Source organism: Ilyonectria robusta (genome assembly GCF_021365365.1).
Source record: "Ilyonectria robusta strain PMI_751 chromosome Unknown BGZ61scaffold_3, whole genome shotgun sequence".
NCBI classification, from domain to species: Eukaryota; Fungi; Ascomycota; class Sordariomycetes; order Hypocreales; family Nectriaceae; genus Ilyonectria; species Ilyonectria robusta.
Window position 1 is genome coordinate 2,100,331 of NW_025764437.1, and position 16,905 is coordinate 2,117,235.

General features: G+C 53.8%; 7 protein-coding genes across 7 annotated transcripts; 3 read left to right on the forward strand and 4 right to left on the reverse strand.

Moving 5' to 3' along the window:
* The first annotated feature begins 1,797 nt into the window (after nucleotides 1-1,797).
* On the forward strand, nucleotides 1,798-2,960 carry BGZ61DRAFT_133254 (uncharacterized protein). Its single transcript, XM_046237180.1, has one exon. The coding sequence runs from the start codon at nucleotides 2,054-2,056 to the stop codon at nucleotides 2,840-2,842; it is 789 nt and encodes a 262-aa protein (XP_046109772.1). The 5' UTR covers nucleotides 1,798-2,053; the 3' UTR covers nucleotides 2,843-2,960.
* Nucleotides 2,961-3,251: 291 nt separating this feature from the next.
* BGZ61DRAFT_473638 (glycoside hydrolase superfamily) lies at nucleotides 3,252-4,648 on the forward strand (the record flags this gene model as incomplete). Its single annotated transcript, XM_046248479.1, has 4 exons — nucleotides 3,252-3,431; nucleotides 3,536-3,767; nucleotides 3,849-4,417; nucleotides 4,559-4,648. The coding sequence occupies 4 exons, from the start codon at nucleotides 3,252-3,254 to the stop codon at nucleotides 4,646-4,648; spliced, it is 1,071 nt and encodes a 356-aa protein (XP_046109773.1).
* Nucleotides 4,649-5,748: 1,100 nt separating this feature from the next.
* BGZ61DRAFT_133120 (uncharacterized protein) lies at nucleotides 5,749-6,869 on the forward strand. The gene is made up of 2 exons (XM_046237179.1): nucleotides 5,749-6,708; nucleotides 6,763-6,869. Exon 1 carries the CDS (start codon nucleotides 5,908-5,910, stop codon nucleotides 6,595-6,597), a length of 690 nt encoding a protein of 229 aa, XP_046109774.1. The 5' UTR covers nucleotides 5,749-5,907; the 3' UTR covers nucleotides 6,598-6,708; nucleotides 6,763-6,869.
* Nucleotides 6,870-7,052: 183 nt separating this feature from the next.
* Nucleotides 7,053-9,041, reverse strand: BGZ61DRAFT_443508 (t-SNARE). The gene is made up of 4 exons (XM_046244878.1): nucleotides 8,811-9,041; nucleotides 8,624-8,733; nucleotides 7,789-8,565; nucleotides 7,053-7,734 (listed from the first exon to the last, which is right to left on the reverse strand). Exons 1-4 carry the CDS (start codon nucleotides 8,825-8,827, stop codon nucleotides 7,523-7,525), a joined length of 1,116 nt encoding a protein of 371 aa, XP_046109775.1. The 5' UTR covers nucleotides 8,828-9,041; the 3' UTR covers nucleotides 7,053-7,522.
* Nucleotides 9,042-9,353: 312 nt separating this feature from the next.
* BGZ61DRAFT_473642 (uncharacterized protein) lies at nucleotides 9,354-10,041 on the reverse strand (the record flags this gene model as incomplete). The annotated part of the gene is made up of 2 exons (XM_046248480.1): nucleotides 9,354-9,811; nucleotides 9,963-10,041. 2 exons carry the CDS (start codon nucleotides 10,039-10,041, stop codon nucleotides 9,354-9,356), a joined length of 537 nt encoding a protein of 178 aa, XP_046109776.1.
* A 778-nt stretch (nucleotides 10,042-10,819) lies between these two features.
* On the reverse strand, nucleotides 10,820-12,510 carry BGZ61DRAFT_514325 (MEMO1 family). Its single transcript, XM_046252206.1, has 2 exons — nucleotides 12,151-12,510; nucleotides 10,820-12,094 (listed from the first exon to the last, which is right to left on the reverse strand). Exons 1-2 carry the CDS (start codon nucleotides 12,300-12,302, stop codon nucleotides 11,272-11,274), a joined length of 975 nt encoding a protein of 324 aa, XP_046109777.1. The 5' UTR covers nucleotides 12,303-12,510; the 3' UTR covers nucleotides 10,820-11,271.
* Nucleotides 12,361-15,066, reverse strand: BGZ61DRAFT_133308 (uncharacterized protein). The gene is made up of 5 exons (XM_046237181.1): nucleotides 14,450-15,066; nucleotides 13,918-14,401; nucleotides 13,782-13,867; nucleotides 12,580-13,731; nucleotides 12,361-12,512 (listed from the first exon to the last, which is right to left on the reverse strand). The coding sequence occupies exons 1-4, from the start codon at nucleotides 14,875-14,877 to the stop codon at nucleotides 12,687-12,689; spliced, it is 2,043 nt and encodes a 680-aa protein (XP_046109778.1). The 5' UTR covers nucleotides 14,878-15,066; the 3' UTR covers nucleotides 12,361-12,512; nucleotides 12,580-12,686.
* Between the last annotated feature and the right edge of the window lie 1,839 nt (nucleotides 15,067-16,905).

The window sequence follows — 16,905 nt, forward strand, 5'->3', positions numbered from 1 at the left end:
CCAACAGCAGAAATGACACCTGCGGCAGGTCATGAGGACAAAGACCACCACTTCCATCACAGAAAGATGATGCACGCCTTGCCGAATCACACAAAGGGCACGCCCGCTCGGACTTGGTGGGTGTACTTTTTACTCTATCGAGAATTGTGATGTGCAGTGTTGGTGATGATCATGCGGTAGGCGCAGCTCCCGGACCCTTTCGACTGTATGGTCTCCGAGACGATCATCTTTGAGGTAGGGGTAGAGGTTGGTCACCATCTGTTCCATCCATCTAACCAGGACCGGAGCTTTGACACTCGGACACAGTATGAAATAATGTCCAGAACAAAGAACATGTGTCGCAACTACAAACGGAATGCTTGCTGAGGTAGCAAAACGCTTCTCTGTTAATCGGGTCCTTTATCGTTATCTGACGGGTCGGCTCGATTGATCCGAGGAACACTCGAAACCAGCCAAGGCTTGCGACAAAACAGTGGCTACCTCACTTGCCAATATTGGTTGTCTTAAAAATCCGCCGTGCAGTCTTACCACCAACTCGCCAGTCAGCGTCGGTCTCACATGGGCAAACAGGACTGCTGACTTATATACAGACATCCTGAGGGTGTCGGCACTGACGGCGCCTGACCATCGACATCGACTATGGCGTTCTACTCGTCGATTCCGATCCGCTCGGGGAAGAAGTACCCTTTCCGAAACTCGCTGGCGATATCATCTACAACCAGCACGAGGCACGTTCGGGCCCAGTCCAGCATGCTGTCAAGTAATTAGCAGCCCCTTCGCGGCTGCGGCCAAATGGGACTTTTTTTTTAACATTCCTCAAACCCTGCCTGCATCGATGGCAGCAGATAAATAACCATGCAACGTTGTTCAAGGGTCCGGGAGAAAGCCCGTCAAGGTTCCAGGTTCCCCTGTCGGTAATCGGCGACCGTTCGCGCCCACTTTCCGACTTGTCAACAGTTGTTGTGCCTTGTAGAGGACAACGGCCCGAGGAGATGATTGCCAAAGCAAGGCACCGAAACCGAGACCTTGCCGAGGCACTGTGCATTGAGCACTTGGTTTAAAAAAAAACATGAGAGCTTCGTTTGAAAATGCGTACAGGGGAGGTTGCGCATCCTGACTGTTCTCAGCTTCGTCAAATCGCCCGTTCGGACCTGACAACGGACCTGACAACAGGGCATGCCAGCGTGGCATTCAGCTCCACGATAGACGGGTACTTTACTCTGCACACACTACCGAGCCACACTTTCTAGAGGGTGGTAGGAAGAAGGTTCTCAAGGCTCTCTCTCAAGGCTTTCCGAGGCTCAAAGGCCGGGGTTGCTTGCCGAGCTGCCATGTGGAGGAGCGCATGTCACGCCAGCATGACGGAGAGAGTTGAGCTGGCAGCATCGACCTTACGTATTCGTTCGTTAACCGCCGCTAATATGAGTGGCTGGTCTCAAGTTTACATTCAGGATGGCCACGCATCACAGCCGCTGCGCAGGTGGGTCGGGCACTGGCTTCCTGGTTTCGGGGACGACGGGGACTTGAACGGGATGGCCTTTTGGATTCTGAGGGTTGATTCTGGGTGAGATTTAGTGCCTGGTCCTGGCTGGACTTGGCTGTCAGAGCCACACCCAACAGGGATTGGGAGCTGAGTAGGAGCTGTCTCACTCCACTGAATGTTGAGCCGACATCCCTGGTCGTTTTATTATGGAACTAATCTCACCATTTAGTGCGTTCCAAGTGTTCGTCAACCTTCCAGAACTTCCATGGCAAGCGAGCCCGTGGAGCCCATGAGCCGCACGGCTCTTGAGGCCCTTATCGGAAGCTCGCCTGTTACTAGCACGACGTTGCACATCCCCCAGTCCCCCAGTCCCAGTCCCTCCCCCCATCCGCCTCGTTCTGGTTCGCCCTGGACGGGGCTGTGGCATGAAGAAAAGTCCTATCTTCGAAAGGCGTAACCAACACGACGATGATGCGGTTTAACAAGTCCCATCTTGGCCGAGACTGTTTCACCCCTGGGACCACGTCTAACCTTTCGGATTCCTTGCTCTGATCCTGCGGCAACCCGGTTATGACCGGAGCTGGTGCTGTGAAAACAGGCCTACTGCGCATGTACCAGCGTACAGACCTACCTCTTCGTGTCTGGCGTGGAGGTTCAAGTCCGAGGCATCGGTGTCTTACACCGCGAAGCGCACGAGCACTACACACACTCTCTCACACTCGCACACACAGCCGCACGCTCATCTCCCCAAGAACGGAACGGCGCCGTCTCCTTTGGGATCGGTGTACGAAGCACGGGTGTACGTGTCTTGTTTTGTTGGCCTGTCATCTGTTTCATCTTTGTCGTCAACGACGGGGCAAAACCCAGCGCGGTACGGGAGGATTGTTGATCTTCGTCGAACCCTTACTGCCGGGGCCAGCCACTGGACACTCGAGCTGTCGGCACTGGCCGGGCGGGTTCTACTGTTCTAGACGCCTTCTTCAGGACTCAGCTTGCCGGGGGTCGGACGCGCTCTTTCGTTGGAAAGACGAAATGAGCGGTGTCGCCGTTGAGCCCGCGTGCCACGGTCCAATGCTGGCATGCCAAGTGCGGAAGGCGGCTGGACATCGATCCAGCATCACAAAGCAGGCCCGAATTAGTGTGGCCCCAGCATTGCGAAGTAGACTAATGGTAATCACACACAGCAGCGCCAGCAGACGCGGCTCCGACGGGGAAGCGTCTTTCCCACGGTCGCCCTTGATGGCTCTCGGGGGCTCTTCTGAGCTCTGCCTCATCCCAAGCACCCCAAATTCTACAGGTCTCATCATCCATACTACTGACGGCTCCCCGCAATTATGTCATGCATCATGGTTTCGCTGAATCCTGGACCCTCCCGTAATTTGGAGACCGGACCCTGCTCCACCAGCGCAAGCACACCAGCCAAAGCACCAACCAGCTGGCAAAAGACCAAGTCCTGGCCTCCGCTCGCCGTGCCGTCGCGGCTTGTTGCTGGTCTGGGATTCTTATATAGGTCATCGCAATCCTTCTCACCCACAATTCAGACACTTGCTCTGCCACCCTTGATGCCTGATTGATCTGTTCAGCTCACAGCTCCTTATTTCTCTTGAGCTCGCGGCCACTGGGCTGTTGAGGCATGCCGTATACAAAACAGCTCATGTCCGCTTACAACTCGACCCCTTCGCTTACTTCCTTCTCGAGCCGACGCCCATGTTTGGTTTCCCTTGTCTGATTCAAATCTTCTGAGCCTTTTATTTCCCTCGTCGCCATCATGAGTCCTTCGCGCAAGTCGCGGATCGCCTCGAGCGTGTCCAATGTCATGTACACCAACGCCGTCTACTTCCCCAACTACCGGATATATCAGGGCGACACCCCTGGAATGCTCAATTACAGCTGCATCAACCATGTTTACTACGCGTATGCCAGCGTCTCGGTGGATGGCGGTGTTTTCGTAAGTTGCTCGTGGAGTTGTCCCCCCATCTCCGATCTACATGGCAGATTTCGGATTGCCACCTACGGGGGAATTTCAGCGCTGACTCCGGCTCCTTGACTTAGCTGAGCGACGAGTGGGCGGACGCTGGAGCCCCAGTGGACGGCGTGCAAGGCGGGCTGGGCTCCCTGATGCACCTCAAACAGAAACACCCTCACCTCCAGGTCATTCTGTCTATCGGAGGAGGCAATTCGCCCGAGGTTTTCCCCGTCGTGGCATCCAGCACGCTTTTGCGGGATAACTTTGCGAGGTCTGCCCGGGGTCTCGTTGAGGCGTCGGGCCTCGATGGGATCGACAGTAAGTGCCCGCCCCAGAGGATTCCGGCATCCAAATTCTTCGATTGGGGACACATGGGACTAATTACAAACCTCGTAAAAGTCGCATGGGAGTATCCCTGTGATGCCAAGCAAGGGTACGACTTCCTTGCCCTACTAGCAGCCGTCCGCATTCACCTTCCGGAGGACCAATTCATCCTGACGGCCGCGCTGCCGGCGAACAAGGCCGTCTTACAGTTCATCGATCTGGCGGTAATTTCCGACTACCTGGACTTTGTGAATCTCATGGCATACGACTTTTTCGGAGCATGGACCCCGAAGAGTGGTCACCACGCGCAGCTCTACAACATAAGCAAAGACGAGACGTCGGGGTCATCAGGAGTGTCGTACCTCATGTCTCACGGCTTTCCGGCCCAGAAGATCCTACTCGGCATCCCGACCTACGGACGCAGCTTCCTCCACGCCACCGGGCCAGGCCAAAAGTTCCGCGGCGGTGGCGGCGACGATGGCACCTTCGAGTACAACCAACTCCCTCGCAAAGGGTGCAAAGAGGTTGTTGACAAACGCCACGTCGCAGCGCAGTGCATCGGTGCCGATGGCGGTTTCGTGACGTATGACAACCCGGACACCGTGAAGGTTAAGGCTGGGTTCTGCAAACAAAAGGGACTAGGGGTGAGTACAAACCGCCGGTGGTGAATTATTTGTTGGCTTGCATTTCTGTCTCAGACACTAGCGAGGTGTTCATCATCCTCCCCGCGTCGACGTGCAGCTTTTGTTGTTGTTGGGTTAGTTTGCTGACGAATGGTCGCACAGGGTCTCTTCTACTGGAATGGCCCGGCAGATTCCAAAGACAAGTCGAGGAGCTTGATTGCGGCTGGCTTCCGCGCCCTTCACTCTTCCTGAGGGAGATGGAAGAAAGGGCATCCTCCTCCTCGCTACGCGACAACTTGAATTCCTTTGGCCTGCGATCTGGGTTATGCGAAACTAGAAAGGTACGGGGACGGCGTTTCTTCAAAGGCATCAAGGGGGTGGGCATTTTCTGGAGTTTTCTTTTGGTTTCCTTTTCTTTTCCTTTCCTTCCGTCCCTCTTACTGTGTGTTTCCTTGGTTGCATTATGCTTTGGTTGGGGTTGCACACACTCGGTCTCTCAACAACAGACAACCTGGGACGGGCGGGAATCAATCTTCCAGCAGGAGCAAAAGCGAGGGGATATCCATCATTTGTTGTAGATCTCGCATACTCAATAGACGGGGACGGCGTTTTTCTGGCTGCAAAGGGGCTTTGCGGCCTCGGTGCACCCCCGGACAACGGAGGCTCGCGGCCTCCCTTCCTACCTTTCCATATCTCACTTGTCCCGTCCCATCCCAACACCGCTCCCCCTCGGTTCATGGACAACATCCGGTCTGCTGGGTCATCATCACCTTGCATCACTAGGTCATCCGCGGCGCGGGATATGTCGGACATCTAGGCCGTGTCCCCCTCCAGGTGAACAAACCGCAACTGCTTGTGAGCCGAGCTTGTTCTTGATGCACGGGATCGGCAGGCAACGCTCCGCAACCCGCAGCGTAACAGGGAGCCGCGGTTGGGCACGGGATCACAAGGGCGGTTGTGAGGGTGTGCCACCACGTCGCATTGTGTGTGCGCCGCCCCCACGAAGTCCGAGATGTTGGTGTGCAAGGGGATTGATCCCGCGTGCGAGGCCAGCAACGGTTGCCAGGTTAGGGTTCCCGGCGCCGGCTATTCTAGACGGCCAGCTGGCAAGCTTACCCAAAGAGGCATTCAGTACTTTGGCGAATGTTGTGATGTTTTGCTGCTTATCCAGCGAGTCAGTCTCAAACGTTAGGTAGTCCCCTCTTGCTACAAGGACATCCATGCGACGGATGATGGTTGTCACATGTCAAGTCACATTACCCCAACATTTACGCTGCGGAAGGAGCTCTCTCCACACGTGCCGATAAGATAAGCCCAGGCTGCATCCGTCATCCCCAGGACGAACGACAGGAGCTCAACCTCTCCACGGATGAACGTTGCCTCATCAAACAAGCTTCGACCTCTCAGGACATTCATCATCACGGAGCCATCGCCTCTAAAGATGCTCCCGGAGCGGCAGTCGTGGTCTCCAAACACCACCACCGCCCGCACCATCCCCGCGCTGCTTCACCATGTCCGCCGCCGCCGATAGAGACCCGTCCCCGGCTGCGACTGCTGCCGAACATGAGGAGCTTCTCCGTCACGACGCCGACGTCCCCGAAGACGCTGCGCCGCCGCTGCCGTTCGAGCCGCTCTTCACGCTCCTGACCAACACCACCACGAATGCCACCGTCCACCCGCGCGTCCACTACATCTTCTCCGACGACGACCCCTCCGTGCTCGCCGCCGCCACCACCGCAGACCCCTCGCACCGCGCGCTCGTCGTGGACCTTGCGCCCGCGCCTGCGAGCGACCCAGGGCGCTGGGCCGTCTCGTGGGCGTCTAGCCTGAGCCCCAACTTTGCTGTGACGGGGTCCAGCGTCGCCGTCCAACAGAACGAGAGCGACGACGCAGGCGAGGATGACCGCCGGGGCGGGGCCCTCATGCTGCGCGTCAAAGGCGTCGAGCATGAGCCGGTCGATATGCGCCCCGATAGCCTGCCGAGCTCTGGTAGCGGCGCCGCGCTAGGCCGTGAGGACGTCGAAGGGCTGGCGGAGGACTTCCGCCGGCGAATGGGCGTGCTGAAGAAGGTTGTTGACGAGGGCGAAAAGAGGCGGGCTGTGCTAGGGCCGCAGCTAGATGAGGCTGAGGATAATGATACACCGGAAGTTGCGATTGTTGAAGACGACGATGTAAATGAAAAGTCCAAGGCGGATGATTGAGCGGGCACCAGACGGTTTGTCGAACATCTACAAAGACGGGTCCTCGCTATAACTCAACATCTCGATACCGAAAGGCAGCATGGCCTTGAGCCTGCCGCGGACTCATCAAAGGCAAGCCAGTTCGAAATCTCCAAATCGTTGGCAATCGATCTAACTCTAATCCAGGCGAAGTCGTCGTCGTCGCTAAACATCAACCAACCAGACATAGCATGTAGTGTGCTATATAGAATGCATAGGTGGGCCAGGCACCTCAAACCATGAAGGCGAATGGGCGTATGGATTATTTTGGCATGCATTTTGGCTCATTTTGAATACACTCTACCATGTTACATTACAGACAGACAGTTACGTCATTCCACTCAAAGTCGAGGTAGAAGTTAGTCACGCTGGCTAGTGTCCAGATGACCATGTATCAATACTTGAACACCTGGCAGATTATAGCTTCAAGAGAAACAGAAAATGTGATTAAAGCTCATAGTATAAACGCCCCTAACAAATGCAATGGACTAGAACAACTCCAGAATGGGAATTCGAACAACCCCCGTTGCCTTCTTCCAGCAAACAAAAGTCAACGGGCATCGAGGCTATAACAAGAGGAAAAGCGCGTGCGAGATGTGATCCAGACAGTAAGCAAAACAAGTAAAAAAAATGGTTGGCAGTGTTTGCCCAGGCAGTCCTCTCCGTTATCCCCTTATCCTCATTCTCCAAATCGGAGGACTCGTTTTTCTTCTCCTCCTTCCCTGAAGGCATATCTATCCCAACATAGTAAAGCGATTGGGGCAAGCCGGTCTATGTGCGTTTTTAAACCGATCTTGCAGACTGATGTACACAGCTGATCCCTCCTCCCCAGCATTTCTTCGACAGCGCGGACACTAGCTCTTAATGCATTCGTTCGACGTCGAGTGAAAAAAATTGGGAGGCACATTTAGTGTCTTGGCAACTGCGGGAGGTGCAATCGCTGAAGAGCGAGATTGTTCAGGGCATCACCAGCATCGTCGGCCACAGGTGCGCGGGCACCGATGTGCTTGATGACATCGAGGCCGTCAATAACCAGGCTTCGCCTCTTGTTGTTATTTTGTCCCTTGATAACGAAGATGTAGATGAGGACGATAATGACGATGATGACGATGATGGCCACTATAACAAGTCAGTTAAAATGTTCAACGTCAAGAATCACGAGCAATAACATACCGCAGATACCCAGGCAGATCCACTTCTTCTTGCGAGTCTTGCGGGCAGTGTTAACGGCGACACCAATCTCCTCGTTACCCTTGTCGAGGTTCTCAACAACCTCCTCACCCTTCTGCTCGATCTGGGTGACGGCAGCCTCCTGCTGGACAACGAGTGTATCCATGTCGATGAAGAGCTGAGACAGCTCGTTCATCTGCTGCTCAATCTTGGCGAGGGCAGCGTGTCGGTCCTGGACAGCGCTGAGGGCAGCTCGGGCACGGCCCTGGCGGTCACTCTGCATCATGGCCTGGCTGAAGACCTGTCGGCCACTGGTATCCTCAACAGCCTCGCGGATCTCCTGCTCCGATGCATCGGGGCGGACAATGCGGTACTGGCGAGCCATCTGGTCTTGAGTGCGCTTGGAGAATTGTGACTCCACCGTCTGGTACTGCCGAATGGCATCCTTCAGGCGACGGTCGACACGGTTGACTTGCGGGCTGTTTTTGGGGCTCTTTGACTCAGGGTTGGACTTGATGGTGCGAACACGCTCGGTGAGGCCGCGGTAGAGGGCCATGGTCTCGGTGGAGAGGCCATCCAGCTGGCGGTTAGCGGCGCTGTTGGAGGAGCTGTCGGCGTCATCGAGGGTGCGCTGCTGAAGCATGCGGAGCTGCTCCAAGTTCTGCTCAACGGTGTCGATGCCACGGTCGATGTCACGGCACTCGTTCAGGATGGCATTGGGGTCGCCCTGGGCGATAGAACCAGCGTTGTAAGCAAGAGGGGCCATCTCAACGTTGGAGCCTGGTGATGGTTAGTGATCAATATCAAGTTAGCTACACAATAAGCATTTGAATCTTACCTCCTCCGTAGCCTCCCGACTGGGGGGGAGGGCTCTGGTTGTATCCTCCATAGCTGCCGCCGCCATAACCACCATTGTCCTGCTGGTCGTAGGGGTTCTGTCCGCCGTATCTGTGTCGATTGAGGTCAGTCAGGGGTCCAGGGTCGCGTTTCGGACGCGCGTGGGTGTTGTGGAATGCGGTACTAACCCGTACTGTCGAGACATAGTCAGCAAATGTGTCACGGGAGAATTCAAGTCACGGCGTAGCTGATGTGTTGTGATGTGTGGGAAAGGGGGATACGCGAGGCTGACGGTCGCAATATCAATGGGAGCAGGCCATTGAGGTGCACGGCAGTGAACGACACGGGGCGGTCGAAGGTGATTGAGTCGAAGCGCAGAATAAATAGGTGACTTACGCTCATGGTGGGCAATTAATTAAGGTGATGCTCTGGGAAAGAGTCGGTGACGGGTCGTGGTCCGACGTTTGGAGGAAACCTCGATCTCGTATTGGGTTGGCCTCAGACTCGAATCGTGATTTCCGTAGGGGGTGGAATCGTGTCGTGTCGTCTCGGGTCGGAGCGTCTCGCGGGGAAGTTCTCGTCGCACAGCAAAGAGAAGAACGGGAGAGGGAAGCGAACGTCGAGGCGGGCTACGAGAAGCTTTGAAGGACGGGATGAATAAGGAATAGGATGGAGTGAGCGAGCGTGAGAGTGCGAGAGGGAGAGAGCCTGAGCGAGCAGGCGAGTAAGAGCTAGTGCGGCCACTGAGTTGGAGGCGCTGCCACTGGCTGGGCTGGGGAAGTGGCGGCTCCAGTACGAAGGAGGTACCTGTGGGTAGGCTGCAGGTACCGTGGGGCACCAAGTTTCACTGGCTGCGACGCAGTTCCTGGCAGGGTGTCCACCAGAAGATACAGTGCGCTGCGACGCTCCTCCAGCGCATGACACCGCAACAGCCTCAGCAAGCGACCCCTAGCGACCCCTACAGAGCGACAGTACCGTGCAGGTACCCCGTCCCCAGCCCTCCCATCTGCAGCGTGGCCGCCCCCTGTTCGCCTGGTTCCGGCCAGGTCGCCGTCTGCGTCGCCGTCGCTAAATCCATTCGCCGTCGCACTCGCAATCTCGCGGCCCCCAACCCTATTTCTCGTCCAGATCATCAAAGACCCCTGCACCGCTCGTCCCCTAGGAGGAGACATGGATTGCGTCCAGTGCCCTAGCGAAAACGCAGGATTTTCTTGATTCCCATGGTACGGTCAGGACAAAACTCATCTGCTACACCCGGGCCCCCTCCTCAATGCGACAGAATTCAGAGGTCCGAGACTTGCTTCAGTAGCGGCAGAACGTCCACGGGTACTGCTCCGTACCTCCCTCCATCAGCAGACCAGCCGCCCAGCAGAACAGCTCCAAGCTCAGCACGGTAACTGCGACTCTCCGGCGCACCATGGCGGCGCCAGCTCAGTGATTAGTTCCAGCGATGCTGCAGCCACTGAAAGCCACTGAAAGCCACCAGGCGCCGCTCAGGCTGACTGGGGCCTGTCCAGTCGCAGCTGGAGGAGCCTGGATCCTTGGCAGTGACAGGGAATAGTCCAATAAGGGTATGCGGGCTCCACTGTTTCATATTTGTCGGTCTTGACTCTGGCGACGGCTCTCCACTTGTTACATCTTCACTATCCCAAGTGCCAATGAAATGAGCGAGTCATCACCATCATCACCATCCAGACAAAGATCGTCGTCCAGCGCGCTCCCTTCAGTCATCCCATTGCAGCGTCAGCCCGAAAACTTAGCACCAAGTACTCCGTACCACCGCCCGGAACCTGCTCCATCCCGAAAATCAAAGACTGCGCCCCACTAATCAATAGAGCCATGTAGGCTGACGGCACCTCTCGCTCACTGCAGAGCCACAGCAAAGCCTCAGATGCGCGCTAGTATGCTCAGCTTCCCACTTTAAGGCACCGTGCCGTGTGGGCTCCTCCAGCCGCTTCCTCAGCTGGTGGTGCCGCGGATGACGCTGCAGCAGTCAGACTCAAGACGAGCCCACTGTCAATGACCAGGGTCTCGAACAACAAGCTTCGCCGCGTGGGGCTAGTGGGAGGTGGGAACTGACATGGGCATGTTGGATTTGCCTGTGGACCTCTCACCAGGATCCAAAATTGGCGTCTCAGCAGGCACCTTCTGAATCCTTGTTTGAGTGATCGCCAACGACTGCAGTGCCAGTCCGTCGCCGGAAAAATATAACTGTCCTATTATTATATCTTGGGGTTGAATATCATCAACCTTACAGAAATGAGATATACGTAGTCCCTTACCTGAGATGGAGTCGTGGCCCTTCGAGAGTCTTCGTCACGCCAACTTCAGCCGTATATTTCATGTACATAAGCTGACGCTCCACATCTGGTCGACCCTCATCAGCGTTGCGGTGCTGACCGCCTTACAAAATGTAACTCAACGTTCAGACATGGATTTGGGCTCGGATCCAAATGCTTCATTTCCCAATTAATTCATGCTGTTCAAACACTTCATAAAGCTCACCTAATAGGAAATACTCGCTTGATAGCCTGACAGCCATGATTTCGCCACAACCTCCCGAATCACTTCATCCACCTTCCACATTCCAATGTTTGAACCGCTTACACTCATGAGTATTCCCCAACTACTCAAGTCGGTAGTCGATCGTCATGCAACAGCGTATGCAGACACATAGCTAACGCTGGATTCGTTGGGCCTCTCCAGCGAGTCGTTACTGCGGTCGTACTGGATCATGCTGAACCGCCCCTTGTCCTGGTACCCGGGCTCCTTGCGTAGCAGTTCTAGGGCTGCCATCATGACTCCAATTGGGTGTCGTCCACAGACCGTATTCCGCGTCTGTCTAAGGTTTTCGAGGAATGCGTTGTGGCTGCCGCTCTTGACAGCATCCATAGCCGCCTCATCAATCACTCGAATGCTTTCATGGATTGGTGGACCGTTCGGCTTCGGGTCGCCCTTGTGCAATTTAACGAGATCCGATAGGCTGTTTGTTGGAGAGTAGACCATGTAGCTGAAATAGTCGCCCCAGTGACAGAAGTCAGAGCTAATGATGAAGGCGTTGTCGGGATCCTTGATATAGGGCAAAAGCACTTGACCAAATGCCTTCTCCTCACTTCCTTCATTAGACCCAATCAGCAACGGAACAATCTTCGGGAATTTGTCCGGTGAGCCAAAGGTCTCTTGGAGTCGGAGGTAAAGGTATGGCGTGTGCATCTCGAGGGAGTGTTCATTGGTCTCGTGCTTCAAGGGCATATCGTCCATATCCGCTGCGATCTTGATTTCCTGCACCGTCTCTTGATCGACTGTCAGGTTGCCAAAGGGCGTCGAGTACTTCTCAAATGTCGTCGCCGCACAGCCCTGGAGGTAGTACATATGAGAGGGGCCCAAAATGAAGACACGCTTCGCCCGGCTGAGATCGAGCGTCTTGTATGCCCACGCTGCGCATTCGCCAGAGTACTCGTAGCCTGCATGCCTGCACATGGTGTTGTTAGGCTACATGCCCACTTGCCTTAGGCTAGACATACTCACGGAGCAATCACGATGCGGGCCCCGGGAATGGGGACCGGGATTCCATCAATGCTATCGGGGACAGCTGCCATGAACCTCTTGAGCTGGTTCTCCAACACATCAGGCGACCTCTCGTACCAGGTCCCTGCCTTGCTCGCGGGTCGGATCGCCATGTTGGGAGGAGCGGTTATTTAGGATGACAGATGATGGCGACAGAAACGGACGTCTAGATTTTATTTAAACAAGGCGGTACCTGCCGTCCGTGATATCAAGGTCGATCAACCTGGAGAGCTGTTCACCAAGGGTAATAATAATGAGTAAGGTTCAAGATGAAGAAGGAGCTCTCGGTCCTCTCCCCGCCTCGACGCGGGGTAGTACTTGCCCTGCATGACGATATCAGCTCACAAGTCGTGACAGATGGTACACCGTGCCAGTCGGCCAACCAAATACCTCAATATGGGGAGTGTACCCACCATCCCGCTAGGACAATATTCAGAGCTACCTAATATTACACGTCCCATGAAACTCCCATCTGTTTTTATCCAGATATATATAGATCATTCAATCCATGACCCGGGCATGACAAAGCTCTCCTTCTCTATCAGGTTCCAGAACTGCTGTGCCATCCACTCAAACTCTGGCACCCATTTAATATTCCAATCCTCTGGGCGTGGCCCAACCTCCAGACCCAGCAGTCGAATCGGGATCCAGTTGCTGTCGTTCCATCCTCCCCGAGATACTTTACGCACCCTGGAAGGATACATTTCCTTTTCCATTACATGTCGTATTTGATTCCTTGACAGTTCAATCGCATCCGCATCAAACGCTCCTCTCACCTCGTCTCTGAGGGCCAAAACTTCTCGACACCCGTACTCGGTCAAGTCCACTCCAGCACCCTGCAAATCCGAAACCCATTGCCTAATTGTCCCTTGGAACACAGCATCCCAGCGGGAAAAGTCTATGTCTGGTGAGAGATAACAAAGAGCGCCTCCGATAACAGAAATGAGTGGTGTGCCCCGCCAAATCGGGACTTGGTGGACGTCCCAGGGTGTTACCATCTCGATGCTGTGAAGGTCGTCATGTCCAGCCACTGACACTATCATTTGTATCATCTCGCTCCAGGTCTCGTGATACACTTCCGGTACAGGAAAACCTTTCGTGGCGGATGGGTTTAGCACTTCGTCGGGCCATCGTATGCCTAGTGCCAAAGCTGCCGTATGGACGACCGATAGATGCTCGCGTGTCGACTGGATAACGTCATCTAACGTTACTTGTCGCGTATTTGATAGAAAACTCAGAGGTCCATCGACTGTTCGCATGTGAAATGACCCGAGTCGGAAAGCCTCAAAGCGAAATCGTGGCGAACCAGAATACAACGTCGGCAAGAAATTGTGCTGAAATGACGTTAGGTCATTACCGTATGAGTATTCATTCCAACACCTGAAGAGCCTCAATATCATGACGGTATCTGGTTCGTCCATATATGCGTTGAAAAGTTCCACAATGCGTGAGTATTCGTTTACTGGTTTCTCGTTCGTCTTGAAACTGGCCTTCCTGCTAGCTTCTTCATAGTTCCTAGCTGTAAGAATCAATGCGTCGTCACTAACTTCCAAGTCAGAACTTGTTTATAAGTTGCGCTGTGACCCCCTCACCTCGATGTATCGTTCAAACACTCATCAAGTCCCATGCGGAGGAGGAGCTTGCAAGTCCGATAGTGAGCGTTTGAGGCGGCAAACTGCTAAATCATCAGCCCCATCTCCGTCGAGAAGAGAATGGGCTTGGACTTACAATCAACAAAGGCGATCCACTCTCGCTCCTGTCAAACGGAGAAGCCTTTCCTGTTCTGAATAGCTCCAAAACACCATCTGTGTCTCCATTTTCTACTCTGGTGATGATTTCTGACTTGGAGGGCACAATGTTGTAGGATCTAAAGTTGTACGTCCATCCACCAAAAGTTGGATTGGACCCGACTTCGCAGACAGATTGTGACAACCAGTTGGGCCATTGAATGTAGGCTTGCCATGCCCCTGTGCCTTTTGTGTATTCCAACGCAAACTTTCCCAACTTGGAGTGGGTGTATTCTCTTTTCGTGGTCACCAACATTTTCGATCGGGGAAATGAGACATCGTTTCGTATGCGGCTTTCATCTTGAATTTCATCTTTTTGGTGTGTGTAAGCGGGCGCTTTCGTGGTCTCGCGGCTGTCAAAATAGGTCATTAAATCTGTCGTGACCTGTTTGGAGATGAGCTTGGGAGTTCGTCTCGCCAATGCGCTTTTTTGTGTTAGCAATGGTTGATGGGCACTCAGACAGGCAACTTACAGTTGATAGGATTGAATTGACAATTGCAGGAATTTGACAGTTCTGGATAGCCTTTGCTGGTACTTATCCAGAGCGTCCTTGTTCATTGTGATTTTGACAAGTGCGGCTTTCTTCTTCAAGCCCTTTCTGGAACTGATTTTCTGGTCCATATCCTTGATCATGTCGTTGAGGCCATCATAGGCGTGCCTTGCGAGTTTGAGACTGCGTTGAATCGGGGCATCGTCGCGGGTCAGGGATGAGCTGTCGGCTTCAAGCTGTTCTTGTATGTCCTCGAACATAGACCCGAATATCTCCAAGTCCGAGAGCACATCTTGGAGCTCTTGAGGTAGGTCTTTGATTTCCTGCCATAGTTTGCGAGCTTTGTTGACGCACTTGACGATTTCAGTTGAAATCTGGATAAAGGCAATGCCAGCGGCGGTAACGTCCATGTTGGTCGTCTCGCAGGGCGCCTCGTGACAATAGCAAACAGCAAACAAACACAAAGACTCCTTCCAGGAGACAAAGACGCAGCATTTGGATGGCAGAAATGGATCAACGACGTTGAAGCCGTTGCTCACGGGGCGAAGTTAGAGAAGTTTCAATCAGAGGGGACACGGCGTCCGCGGCTGAACTCATGACCAGGGCGATGAATGGCAGTGCAACAATGTGCAGGGGCTGCTACAAAGTATACATATCCAACAACCAACAGTGACAGATGATTCGCGGGGAGGCATCCATTTCAAGGTCTGGGCGCGTAACCCAGGACGCATGATGGTGGGCGGCAAGGGGATGAATGAGGCGCGGCAGTAAACAGTACCACCCTGTTGCCTTGCTGTGCTCTTGATGGTGTCATGTCCTTGACTCTTTGGTGAGGGGTGTTATCTCAAATACGCCTTGCAGTCGGTGTATTTAGCGGCAGTAATTCCAAATGTTTGGAGAGTTATTAAAACATGTTCATGTCTGCTGAAGGAGAACGCCATGCACGTTGGCGGGAGCGGTACGGGCCGCCAGAGCGCTAAGCTAGGCTGGTGAGGGTGCCAAGGTGCCAACCATTAGCGCCCATCGTCAACACAACGTGGATCGCCGTCAGATGTCGTTAGACTTCACATTGGGCACGGCTAGGTTAAAGGACTTTGTACTTGAGTGTCTTTGTGTAATTATATGGCACAAACTCACATGAATACCGTCATCGGACATGAATACCGTCATCGGGAATGAATTCTTCCTTTGTACTCCCACTGCTGTTACCGCCTGATGTTGCTGTGCCACACCACTGGAACGAAAACTTTGATACTTCTCAATCTTGGTCACTTTCTGAGCCGTCACGATAGCAGCAGGCTCATAATAATGTATCCCTCACGAAAGTGGAATCACATATGCTCTGGGACAGTTGCTGTGGCTGAGAATGTCGATGGCACATTCATGGGAAGGCTCTAACGAACTCTCCGTGCATGCGGAGGGAGGGATTAAGTAAGATGAAGGGATGTAGAGGATCCAAGACTTTAGCGCAATTAGAAGTTGTTGTAGAAGTATACGATTTGATTTAATAAGAAGACATCCCTGGGTCTTGGCGGCCGATGGGTGCTGTGTGAAGTGCCCTGAATTTCGATTGTCGCATTTTGCATATCTGAAGCGAGCCTGCTGGTTTGACTTGTGGAGAGCATCTTGCTCTGGTAGACATACCTTGCAGCCTTGTGTTCTCTAATCAGATACTAAATATCATTACACGAGGCTCAGAAACCCGGATATGATTGCAAGAGGGAGAGAATCGATGAGAGGACCAGAGTGGTCGAGACAACCTGCCTACCCTACACACCGCACTGTAGGCGGATCGGCGAACAGCTGGGCCAGTATTCGTCCGTTGAACCATGGGTAATCTACAGGGAAGGCAGAAAAAGCAGGAACCAATAAACAGGAGAAATGTTGGGAGTCAATGTGGATGTGTAGTGGTTCGATTCGGATGAAGCATACCCGGCAATGTTGGGGCGATGTCAAACCCGCCTAGGTTCCCACTCCTTTACGAGTAACAGAAACTTGTAACAAAAGCGATCCTGATGAGATGTGAGGACATAAGACGTAGCAGAGTGATCCAACTTTGATACTCGGCAGAGTTTAATATAGATACAATGAATGTTATTTACGTTATTCACGGGGAGCTTTATGGCGAGCTAAGGGGTTCATGGCAGTGGGTGCCGGTGGAGATGAGCTTGGATGGGGTGCCGCGGCGGATCCGAGCTGGGGACGGGTGGAGGATTTCCTTATCAATCAGTCGAGAAATTCGCGATCTGTGCATACAGGCGAAAAGTGGTTAGATTGATGCTCCGCCATATTGCTGAGTTCAGATTGATTTTCATGTTGGCCACACATCCCAACCGACGTAGCCCCGAAGCCGGAGGAAGTTCACTCAGGCGACCGGGTACAGAGGCATCCGTGCCGAGCCACGAGGAACCTGAGGCCATCTCCACTTGGCTTGGGTA

What these genes read in the sequence shown, in the direction of transcription:
- BGZ61DRAFT_133254 (XM_046237180.1), top strand. Translation starts at nt 2,054, where the DNA reads ATGACCGGAGCTGGTGCTGTGAAAACAGGCCTACTGCGCATGTACCAG.
- BGZ61DRAFT_514325 (XM_046252206.1), bottom strand. Translation starts at nt 12,302, where the DNA reads ATGGCGATCCGACCCGCGAGCAAGGCAGGGACCTGGTACGAGAGGTCG. An exon ending in GCCCGCATCGTGATTGCTCC is followed by an intron (nt 12,095 to 12,150) that starts GTGAGTATGTCT and finishes CACCATGTGCAG; the next exon opens with GCATGCAGGCTACGAGTACT.
- BGZ61DRAFT_133308 (XM_046237181.1), bottom strand. Translation starts at nt 14,877, where the DNA reads ATGGACGTTACCGCCGCTGGCATTGCCTTTATCCAGATTTCAACTGAA. An exon ending in TCAATTCAATCCTATCAACT is followed by an intron (nt 14,402 to 14,449) that starts GTAAGTTGCCTG and finishes AACACAAAAAAG; the next exon opens with CGCATTGGCGAGACGAACTC. An exon ending in TGTTTGAACGATACATCGAG is followed by an intron (nt 13,732 to 13,781) that starts GTGAGGGGGTCA and finishes CTTGGAAGTTAG; the next exon opens with TGACGACGCATTGATTCTTA.
- BGZ61DRAFT_443508 (XM_046244878.1), bottom strand. An exon ending in GTCGGGAGGCTACGGAGGAG is followed by an intron (nt 8,566 to 8,623) that starts GTAAGATTCAAA and finishes AACCATCACCAG; the next exon opens with GCTCCAACGTTGAGATGGCC. An exon ending in GATCTGCCTGGGTATCTGCG is followed by an intron (nt 7,735 to 7,788) that starts GTATGTTATTGC and finishes GACTTGTTATAG; the next exon opens with TGGCCATCATCGTCATCATC.
- BGZ61DRAFT_133120 (XM_046237179.1), top strand. Translation starts at nt 5,908, where the DNA reads ATGTCCGCCGCCGCCGATAGAGACCCGTCCCCGGCTGCGACTGCTGCC.